A 12,269-nucleotide genomic window follows, 5' to 3' on the forward strand; every position below is an offset into this window, starting at 1 on the left:
CTTATAATTCGGTCTCCGTTCGTTTGTGCGTCCATGCGTCCGTGCATCCGTCTGGAGTCATATTTCAGAATCCCTTGGACCGATTCTGTTCATTCTTTGCATGTGCCTAGTACTTTATGTGGAACATATGCACATGCAGTGGTTGAGCGATTCGATTCAAAATGGCTGACTGGCAGCCATCTTGCTTTTTGAAAATGTTGTATTTTAGACATGCTTTGTCAGTTTTCACTCAAACTTGGTAAATAGATTATACATGTTAGGATACATGTCCATGACGATTTATTTCACAATTGGATCAAAGATGGCCGACTGGCAGCCATCTTTTTTTTTGAAAATGTCTTATTTTGGACATTCTTTGTCAGTTTTCATTCAAACTTGGTACATAGTTTATACATGTTAGGATACATGTCCATGACGATTTATTTCACAATTGAATCAAAGATGGCCGACTGGCAGCCATCTTGTTTTTTGAAAATGTTGTATTTTGGACATGCTTTGTCAGTTTTCATTCAAACTTGGTACATAGATTATACATGTTAGGATACATGTCCATGACGATTTATTTCACAATTGGATCATAGATGGTCGACCGGCAGGCATCTTGTTTATGTTTTTTTTATGCGGTATCTTTGACATGCTCTGTCAGTTTTCATTCAAATTTGGCACGTACATGTACAAAAAATGTACTTTATACATGTTAGGATGCATGTCCATGACAATTTGTTTCAAAATCTGATTGACAGCCATCTGACTTTTTGGCCTTACTACTATTAATATTTCCACAATTTATGTACCATTTTCATTTGTATTTGGCACATACATCATACATATCAGTGTGTTTCATAATCAGATCAAAGATGGCCGAATAACGGCTGTTTTTATTTTTGGCCATATTACTACTACATGGAACACGTGTTTTGATGTAAATAAACAATCTGTTGTATACGCCACTTGGAACTCCACACGCGACAACCCCTCCGCTTTAATATGACGAGCACAAAGAGAACTTTTAAAAATTTAACGGGGACTGTGTCACTTTCAATGACTTGTTTTCACTGATTTTTGATGAGTTGAATGTAATAGGAAAAAAGTTATATTCGCTGGATTTTATTTTCACTGAATTATTCCTGCAGCGAAATTCCAAGCGAAAATAAAATATTTTACAGTAGTATGAAAAAGTAGAAATCTATAAACTGTTGTAGCTGTAAAGTGCACTGCAGTTTTCATGTCAAGTTACTTGTTTTGCTGGTCCTTGATTAAATGGCTTTGTTTAAGAGTTTCAGTTCTGATGCTCTCCCCCTCAGCCATGGGGAGTTGTGCAAAAATATTGAAACTGTTGTTTTAGCTTTCAAAAAATCTTATCTGTTGAATTCGCTGCCACTTTAATTGAGTGTGGATTGTGCTCCAGCTCTACTTGACATGTTGTCAGATTCTGAAGTAGACTCTAGAATGAGATAAAGCTTAAAAGTGTTATAATTGATGTGTACACTTACTCGGGCTGTTTTGCAGGGTAATCTGAAGAGAAAGAAAATGGTGAATGAGACATGTGGTAAATCGCTTTCAAACACATCGACTGAGCAGTCTGAGCTGTTATTAATAATGGCACGCCGGAGACGCAAAACTGATGGAGATATATCATTAAGTGATCTGCCAACCTGTGTAAAACCACTCCCAAAGAAGCCGCCAAGGAAATCAATAAACAGGTAGAGAGGAATATTAACAGACATCTTTTTTTTTTTTATTCATAGAAAGTGTTTTTGGCACTAGTTTACTGAAATCTTATCACATGCCAATCGATGCTGCTCTATAATCTATCTAACCATGATAATTGAAACATAGGATGTGGTGATTAGGGAGAATACAACACTATTCAGGGGGTGAAAATGTGTTTCCTGGTTCTGTCACCCTCTTGGTATACTGTGAAATACTTTATTTTCGTTGGAATTAATTTTCACCGAAAAGGCTTTTTGGGCGTTTTGTATGGAATTTATTTTCTCTGATTTTTGATGAGTTTAATGTGAAATATAGGAAAAAAAGTATATTCCTGGATTATATTTTCACAGAATCATCCCTTCAGCGAAAATAGCGAAAATAAATTCCAAGCGAAAATAAAGTATTCTACAGTATTACAAGTCACAACCAATTTAAATATGGTGCAAGCACATGTAGTTGAATCCGAAAAAAAAAATTGAGGTTCAAAAAATAATGAATACATATTAGATCTTCCCTATTCTTTTTCCCATACAGTACCAGCTCATCAAAAAGCTCTTTGAGTTCAATGACAAGTGATCTAAGTCTCTCACTCAAAGATACAGACAGTGTAAATGATGATGTGTATGATGAAGCTATGAGCACCCAAGAGGAAAAAAAAATAGAGAATGGCACCAGGGAAGAAAAAAAAAAGGATGTTTGTGATGAGTCTGAAGATGCAGTTTATGAATGTGCAGTCGGGGATGATCGTTCTGATGATGAGATGTATACGACTCTTGATAGTCCATAAAGGACTTCTTAGTATCCTAGCAACAATAGTTGTAACACATTTTTTTTTATATAATTTTATGATGGAAATCAGTTCTGTTCAGTATCATATTTTCAATTCAAAGCAGAATCTTTCTAGCTAAATCATTATAGAAATATCTATTTTTTTTCAATATAGAAACATATTTGTTTAATATGGTAGTATTAAATGTGCCTTAATTGATATGCCAATCTCCATCTTAATTATATTAACACAGATTTATGCAGATTGTTATTGTTTTATCTAATCAGGATGCACAAAACCATTGAGCTTCCATGATTGGCACAACGTAACTATTTGCATAAATTTGCATAAGTACTAAATAAAAAAAAAACTGTGCTGTGAAATCTTTTTTTTTTAATCAAGGATTTGAGTATCAAACTGCGATGAGATATTTTTTTAGGGTTTCATCCTCTTGTTCCAGTCTGTTTAAATTATAATTAATTCATTGTAAATTGTTCTTTAATGTCTTCAGACTTTTCTGAAGTGAAGAGTCAATAATTAGTTTTCTAAAAGGAAAGATTCTTGTAATTGTTTCTCTGATGTATGCATGGAGTAGAATGATGGAGAATTTCTACTTTGCTATGTGTATGTATACTCTCACTTTTTTTAATGAGTACATCTACCGGTATTTGTCTTTCTCCCTTGCCAAATTATGGTGTCCATACTTGGACTAAACTGAACATTCCAACACTGGTGGACACCAGTATAAAATTAATATAGTTAATTAACACTTTCTCAACTGATTTCTAACGGTGTTAAAAATTACGATGTCTTTATCTTCTGACAATTATTTGTTTAAATCCTCCCCATTTTTATCTCGCAATCTAAATTGTGTGTCTTACCAGTTTAACGAAAACAGTTGTAAGGTGCTGAATTTGAAACATCGCTATGAACAATATGAATAGTTAATTAACTTACCACAAATTATTTTTCTTTAGTTGATTACATAACTTTTGGAATTATTGATTTTTGATCTCTGTATGAGGTACGATCAAAGATCATAATATAAACTTCATGAAAAAAAATAGGACATAAAATGTCATTGACTAGACCAGGAATGGTGAGATTAAATGTTATTAGTGATATCAGTCTTATCAGTTAGGTCAAAGTGCAATTATCAAATCAAATTTGTAGTGACTAATATACAAATCATGCAATACATCGGTAGCAATGAGTTTAATGTATCAGACTCGTTCATTAATGATGTGTCTATTGGGGATTTATTCAGAAATTAGGTCAAAGTATATATTATAGAGTAGGTCAGAGGTCATACCAGACCAGTAAGGTCACCAGTGAGGTCACATGTCATGCCAGGTCACAGTATCATTCAAGGGCAGTAAGAGGACAAAGTATCGAGGATTAATTTATTGAGATCAACATGTCTACTGTTGATTGGGTCAGAAATTAGGTCAAGTGCATATTATAGACTACCCGTAGATCAGGATAAGGTCATTGTGTCAGACAAGGTCAGCAATGAGGTCAGTATTTCATTAGAAACCAGACTAGGTGACAGTTTCATTATAAACTAGGTCAGGATAAGGTCATTGTCTCAACAAAGTCAGCAATGAGGTCAGTATTTCATTATAAAACAGACTAGGTGACAGTTTTCATTATAGACTAGCGGTAGGTCTGGAATAAGTTCACATTAGTGGCAAGGTCAGCAATTAGATAAAGTATTATAAGAGATCCTAAACTACGACTTGAAAACTTTGTTTAGTGACTAGATCAGAGTGTTATCACTGACTATACGTGTTGTCTTGTGCATGTAAAACATGTTTTATTAGGCGTTATTCCATGAACAACAACTTATATAATCAGTTTTGTCACCATACAATCAAAAAATCGTTTTCCCTATTGATTATATTCCTTTATTCATCCAAATACAATCCCTTGAATATGCCATGTCTTCCATTTTACACATCGTTATCTTCCTGTGATGAAGACAAGCATATCAAAATTATTTACATTCTGATTAGGAAATTGAGTTTCTATTTTTTTTAATTTTTTTGAACAAAAATATTTTACATATTTTTTGATATCATTTTTTATATTAATAAGAATGTTGACATGCCACTTTCGTTAGAATACACCTATTTCAGTCACTGAGGGTGCTTTCGAAATTTTTCATCTGTTTTAATTTCTTAAAATAAGAAAGTATTATCATCCACTGCCTTGAAAAAACGGATCCATAATCATTTATTTAAAGTGAATTTTGACATTACTGTCAGTGCCATATTTTTTTTCATACACAAAAACAGTTTTCATCTTTGCTGGTTGTTTTGCTGAGTGTGTCTTGAGATCATTGAGCTGATTGGAACTGGTCCAACAAATAACGAAAAAAACTAATAATGAAGGACACGTAAAATACCAAATGAAGATATATATCGCTTTCAATTTATTGCATCAATTTGTGTAAACTTATCAATGAAATTTAACTAAATGCATGTACATCATTTGTGAAAATGGTTTGATCTAATCAGTTCTAAACAGTCTTGAGATGTGGTGTATAAAACAATATGACACTGACTGTATAAAATGTAGTGCAATATGTATTACCGGTATTATGTCACCTGACAAATCACATGACATGTATACTCCACTTAGTATGCATTATCACATTTCAAATCAAAAAGAAAGGGAAAACCGATGTTATTTTTGGGGGGATTAAGATTCTGGAAAGTGTCTGTCCTGTATCTTTTTATCTCAGTGAGATATTTCAAAGCAATTTAATATCAATTTAGATGATAACTATCAATTACATTGGATGTAATTATAATATTATCAAATATTAATAAACCAATTCAACTTTAAGGATTACCATCTTATAAAAACTTATTAACACTTTTATAAAAAAAAAAATATTATACTAACAATGTTAAGAACCTTATTTGAATATCTGGGAATCTGAATATTTTAAATCAAAGCAGTGAATGATCATTGTGACACTGACTGACAAAACATGTAATTTCATTGGTTAATACTGGCATGATATGAACAGTAGCCGTCTTGCAGATCTGAATACAGTCAATGTTTTAATTACACGTCTGTTTACAATGATAGCTATTCATTGTGAGTTTTTAAATAATGTTTACTACTTCTGGTTTTGTGAATTGGTTCACTAATTAGTGCATTTTTTTTCTTCAGAAAAGTTGTTTCAAAATATAACGAAATTATGCTTTCAGTACTTATTTACTACCTGATTTAGAGTTGAATTTGTGTATATAATTGTTTTTGGAATATAGGGGGTCGTTTATACGTGGTGATGATGATGATGATGATGATGATTGAATGGTGCTCCCATTAAAGTAGGAATTACCAGAGCCAATTGGTTCTCTATAGCAAGGTCAAAAAGCCTTGTTCTGATTGTGAAATTGACAACATCGTGTATCATTCTCGCAAAGATAAGCTAGTATAATTGAATTCTTAGATTTATTTTTATTGGCAGAAGAATTTAGAATAGAAGGCAGCTGAAATCAACTTAGGGGACATATAATCATTGCAAATAACTTAGAGGGGCCTTGCCCTCCACTTTTAGAGTACTTTTAATACAGGGTGCCTTTACTGTAACAATGCCAACATCTAAATGGTAATTTTATAAACATTCCAAATCTTGTAGTTATTTAGCTGTAAATAGTAACAGTATATAATGCATGCAAGTTAGCCTAATATAGGTTTCACACCACAATTACAAATTGTACCTGTATAAGCTGGGTTATATAAACACCCATGATTATACCAGTAAATGCCAAACTATTTTTAAAGGGAATGCCATGCTTTATTTTAAACTGTTTTATTAAATATACCATATTTGCTCTATTAGTAGCACATGTTCTTTTATAATACATAAATAACATATATGTATCTGTAGCAAAATGACGAAAATCATATATGTCTTTATTAGTGGTTTCCTTCTACTGGAGCAGATCTGGAAACTGGAATAAATCCAGCTTTTGTGCGTGTATTAAAATGTCATATACAGTACTCGGGTGGGTAAATTTTTCTAGAAATGTTGTCAGTACCTGTGTGGTTGATTTCACTTCAGTTTTGGTTCATCATATAAGTGATGCCTACACGGTGTGTTAGTCAAACTTTTATTATATTGGTTCCATGTCACATGTCAAAATGGGAAAAAAAGTTGAATCATCGTATGATGTTTTGAGTCTGAAATTTTATGGAAAATTGTCAAATTGATATTTTTACACTAGTATCTATGGTGAGACTATTTCTTCATATATCAAATTTTGCTCAAAGACGAAAGATGAAAAAGTCATATTATTGATATGAATCCTAATAATAATAATCCAAGGGAGGGGGGTATTCATTATATAGGCTGTCGCACTATGATATCATATGATTACATTTTTACATGTTCACTTATCAACACAGGCTCAAAATCTGCTGTGAAATAAATTGTTTTATTAACAGAAACACGTGCATGTATAAGAACAGCAGCAAGCAAAGTGATTTTATCTTCAAGTGTAAACAGTTGCTTCTTGCCAACCAGTCACTTTACATGTGGACTCATGCAGAATGTATACAAGTGCGATGGTCTATATAGTAGAGGTAAATGTGCGGTACCATGCTTATTTGAGGAAAATTTTAATTTGACTTGAACTGCCTGATTGATTTTAAAGCTAAATAGAATCTTCAATTTTTTTTAATTTTAGGTTTAAAGCGGGAGGGTCGTCACCTGTGCATGTGTGGGAATTGAGTCCCAAGCAGCGATAACAACACACGCTAAAAACGAAAAGGCTCATGGGTAGACGCTTGTTTGTAAACAATGACACGCTATGACCATCTGACGCATGCGCAGGTGACGACTCCCTCGCTTTTAATACAGTTTTTGTATAAAAAAAAGCCTGTTTTGCAGATTTTCACATTATCCTTAATATGGTGTGTAATTGTAGTGGGAGACCTGCTCTGAATTGCTTTTCATTTAGAATTGTCATCCTGTATCTGTCTTAAATGTCAACATTTTTTTTTAAATAACTAATTTCACATTAGGTATTGCAGCTCTAAATTTTAGTACCAGTATAATGTGTTTTGTTTAAAATAACCATGTGAAAAATTCTTGGATGGGTCATTGGCTGCTGCATTTCTAAGTACAACGTTCTAAAGAGTGTAATTAATTGATAGTTTGAGCAAACTAATCATGGAAAGGATTTCAAATGTAATACTGTTTTAGGGTGAATATTTCTATTCAAGTCAGTAAAATTTCCCTGTATTTCATTTGTAAAAATGTCAACAAATGTCACCAGTATGATTTTATTTCCGGAAATGCTAGAAAGTATCCAGCCAACTATTTCACAGCATCTAAAGAGGTATTTAGTTTTGTTATTGCCGCTATTAGACTTCTTAAATTTCTTATATACCCTGATTTAACAATATTTCATTAAAATGTAATCAACTTTCATAGATATTATAGTATAGATATTTTTTCTTAACTTAAATATGTGCTGCCATAGAGTGTGAAACTTAAAATGTTTTAAAGCTCTTTGAATGGGAAATCAATGCTGGAATGACACTATTGTTTAGGTGCTTGCATTGCAAAGATATACTTGAAACAGAAATTATATAAAGACTGTCAGCTCTCAGTATCGATGTTTCTCTCAATGTGCATCTCATCAATCTTGCATATGCACCATAGGAGTTCTACACTGTGCATAGTGCTTCATTTTGAAGTAGCTAGTGAAATCTTGAAATCTACATTTTTATTTTAGTTATATACGAGTTTCGCCTTCACACGTAGGCTGCCCTGCTCTTTAAAATAAAGTCTGTGATGATGGAATAAAGGTATTAAATGGTAGTATTGATTGCAGTCTATATTAAACTGTAATTTATGAATAATTTATGACTAGTGTATAAAAGCTGAATCGGTTAGGTTTGAATTGTACAAATTTACAAGGGAAAAAATATTTTATCTTGCTATGTCTACGTGTGCATGTTTTTAATTATTCAGCTTTTCAGCTGCTATGTGATTTGTCTTGCTAATTTTGAGGAATGAGTGTTGGTATTTAATATGCACGAAACTATTTGCAAACTGATGGTATGTGATTTATGATTTTTTTTTTAATTATTACTACATTTTATGTTGTTCAATAAAAGGTCTACTTTTTCTATTGCTTATTTTTTGTCTTTTGTGTTTAAAATCGCCTTTATTGTCGATAGATGGCTGCAATTCACTGTCTAGATTGATGAGGTTCAATGTCTGTCTATATATATATATATATATATATATATATATGAACAAATTTTGCCCCATTTCAGGAAAATTGCACTTGCTAGTGCGTTTGGTTGACATTTCAAAATGATTGATAAGATATCTAAATTTAAAGATGATCAGATAAAAATAGTTATTGTAACAACAACAACAAGAAGAAGACAATTTAAGTAAAATTTAACAAATATTGGACTTGGCCAAGATTCCAAACTGGTTATTATGAAATCAAAGTTTGAAAGAAATTGGATAAAAAGCTGTTTGTGTTAATATAGTATGACAAATTGTATGACAACAAGGACAGACATTTTCCCATCATATATCTTAACATTCATCTATATTAATACAGACAAGGTAAAAATTACACAACGTATATATATTGTGAGATGAGTGATGAAATGACAGATTTGAAGTGATAGAAATGTGCTACATTCAGAGAGTTGAAGCTCAGAGAATTGAAGTAATTCATATCAGGTGTCGCAGGGACATGGCCATATTAAATGCTATTTGTATCATTTTTATTACCGTACTAAAATGTACACAATCTGGATGAAAGCTTTTGGACAATGGTTTATTTTTAAGAAATCTTATCGTATTTAATTGCACATATTGCTTATTTCAGCTGGTGCTCCTTTAGGCAAGTGCAGACAAGACATGATCACTTTGAAAGATGATAATGAAAGCTACACAAGATGGGAAAGAAAATTGAGATGCAATGCCTTTTTTTTTCAAAGTTGTTAGAAATACATATTTCAATTAGAGAATTGAAGATAACACAAAATGAGCAAATCTACGAGTGGACCACCTGTAGTGCCTATGTATGATATCAGAGTTGTAGTTTTCAACAAGAAGTCAAAAATATCACTTTTTACCAAAAATGACAAAAATATTCATCAAAATTAGAGAATTAAAGATATCATCACAAAATGAACAAAGCTGAGAGAAGTCTAACCATGGTACATAAACACCAAGTACTGGTCTCGGAGCAATCCTACTTGCCTTTTTCAAGAAGTTGAAAAAAGTAAAAATACAGACAATACAGATAGACAATTGGTAATATGATTAGCTGCGTACAAAGTCAAAAAACGGAAAACTTTATGTTCATTTGGTCCAAAATGAATTAGAAAATTATTGAAAATGCATCATAGCTGTGAAATATGTACACAAATATAGGCGGCAAAAAAGTAGTTTGCAGTATACCAATGTAACCATGTTTACCCCCAGTATCAGTACCAGTAATTTTGAAGAACTGGGAAACATGCATGTAGTAATAGAAGCAATTCGATTTTGTTTATGTCTACTATCAACATTTAATGTGTAAAGTTAGATCCACCTCCACTTGTACTGTACATATGCATACAAATCAACTCCTTAAACCCTAAAAAAAAAAGTCTTGAAGGAATTAAAGCATTCATTTGAAACGGTCATGCAGCAATTCATTATGTGTTGGTTCATCATTTATTTAATGTTGATGTTTCATATATTGTTCTGGACATAATACAATATAATTATTGAGGCAAATTTATTAATTCAAATATTCTTTAAAATAAAAGCTTTCAATAATTACAGAGTGATACAAATTTAAAATGCAGATTGTGTTTGAATGAAATGTTTTTGTACACATTGGTATCTTTGCATGGGACCCACATATCTCTGTCACATGGAACCCACATATCTGTCACATGGGACCCACATATCTCTGTAACATGAAACCCACATCTTTGTCACATGGGACTCACATATATGTCACATGGGACCCACATATCTGTAACATGAAACCCACATATCTTTGTAACATGAATCCACATATTTTTGTCACATGGGACCCACATATCTGTCACATGGAACCCACATATCTGTCACATGAAACCCACATATCTCTGTAACATGAAACCCACATATCTTTGTCACATGGGACTCACATCTGTCATTTTAAAACTGTATGCATGTTTTTCCTGCACATAGTAGACTCACTTTACAATGAGACAAGTTTATCTACCGGAAACTGAAACACAGCTCTCCTAGCAACCGTGAAATAATGTCATGCCATTTAATGTACTTTCAGCTCACTCCATTAGATTTAGTTTAGAACTTAAAGGCATGATTGGTGAATTCAAATACTTCAGAACAATTTATTAAAATGGCGGGACGTAATATTTTATTAACTCAAATAGAGTTATTATTAAAATCCTGCTAGCCTAAATCTTCGGAAAAATATATTTCATACTGTGGGAAACAAATTGCAGCAAATTTATCATGGAAGGAAAAAATTGGCGCAGAACTATTACCCCTCCACTGGTTCTAATGGTCTCCTCCTAATTTTCACAAACTCATAGCAAGAAAATAGACATCACAACTGATTGTCAAATGGACGAAATTCTTACATATGCACTATTCTTAGCAAAATTTGTGATGTAAAGCATAGAACTGTCAAGTGATAATCACAAACTGTGGATTCTGGGTTATCCCTTGTATATTGAGCCAGTCTGGAAAGTTGTCAACTGTTTTGAATATTCTTAAGTGCTGCTGAAAATAACCATTGAAATCGACATGAACTATCAAACATCACAAATTATTAAACCACTTCAGGAGACCTATTTCACAAATAGCTGCAGTGATTTCGTCAAGAGCGAGACTTGTCTCCCCCCGCCCCACAAACAGTGACTCATTTTCTACCATCATTTAGTTCACTGCTCCAATTACCATGGTGACCAAGGTCAAGATAGAGGTGACAGAGATGGAACACTACTGTAAAACAATTTATTCTGACATTTTGAGAAATTTATACTGGGTTTTAATCTTTTCATCACCAGTTCCCACTTTTCATCAAAAATAGTCCAGTTTATAGTCTGCACTTTCCTTCAGAAGACAGGGCCAAAATAGCCAATTTTTTTGAGTGAAAAATGAAAATTGACTCAAATTTTGTCTGTTGGCTCCAAAACTAGGGTTCATTTCCAGAAATAATGAATATGTGAAAAAAGTGTAGAAACATTTGGTGGAGTCTGGTAGTTAAAAGGTTAATAAGTTCATGAATTTACCAGGGAAATAACAGGTTCCATTGTCATTGTCACATAAATTAAATTTAGCTAAGTTAAAACTCAGTAAATAATTAATGCATTTACAGTATTTTAGGATCGAAATCTATTTTGTTCTTCTCTCAATAGGATTTTGATTATCGTTATTTGCATCTATGGTCTATTTTAGGAGACAAATTTTTACAAGTCAGTGAATCGCAAAATTCTGCAACTGGAGTCCTAAAAACAAGGTTACTGAACTTTCATAAAATGTTAATCACCAACGTTCAGTAAATCTTGCATTATATTTGCTCTATTTTTGGCACATGTACTTAGAAGAAGTGCCCATGGTCAAAATAAATCATAATTTAATGATCCAGTATTTAATAAATGCAATTTTTTGCTGTAATGGCACTTCAATTAAAAATCCGATTCTAATAGGGCAAATACAGTAATTAGCTGGAAAACAATGTTCCAGTGAAAATTCATGCTACACATTCATTTGGCATAATTCCTC

At 32.6% G+C, this 12,269-nt stretch overlaps 1 protein-coding gene across 2 annotated transcripts in view; it reads left to right on the forward strand.

The window, feature by feature from the left end:
• LOC102804927 (shootin-1-like) overlaps positions 1-8,647 on the forward strand; it is an 80,546-nt gene extending 71,899 nt beyond the window's left edge. For both annotated transcript variants that reach the window (XM_085504425.1, XM_078008569.2), the window contains 2 exons: positions 1,510-1,703; positions 2,248-8,647. In XM_085504425.1, the coding sequence (XP_085360551.1) occupies positions 1,510-1,703; positions 2,248-2,500 (447 nt within the window). In that variant the 3' untranslated portion in view covers positions 2,501-8,647. The remainder of the gene's footprint in view (positions 1-1,509; positions 1,704-2,247) is intronic.
• Positions 8,648-12,269: the final 3,622 nt, after the last annotated feature.

Source organism: Saccoglossus kowalevskii, chromosome 10 (genome assembly GCF_978046115.1).
Source record: "Saccoglossus kowalevskii chromosome 10, keSacKowa6.1, whole genome shotgun sequence".
NCBI classification, from domain to species: domain Eukaryota; kingdom Metazoa; phylum Hemichordata; class Enteropneusta; family Harrimaniidae; genus Saccoglossus; species Saccoglossus kowalevskii.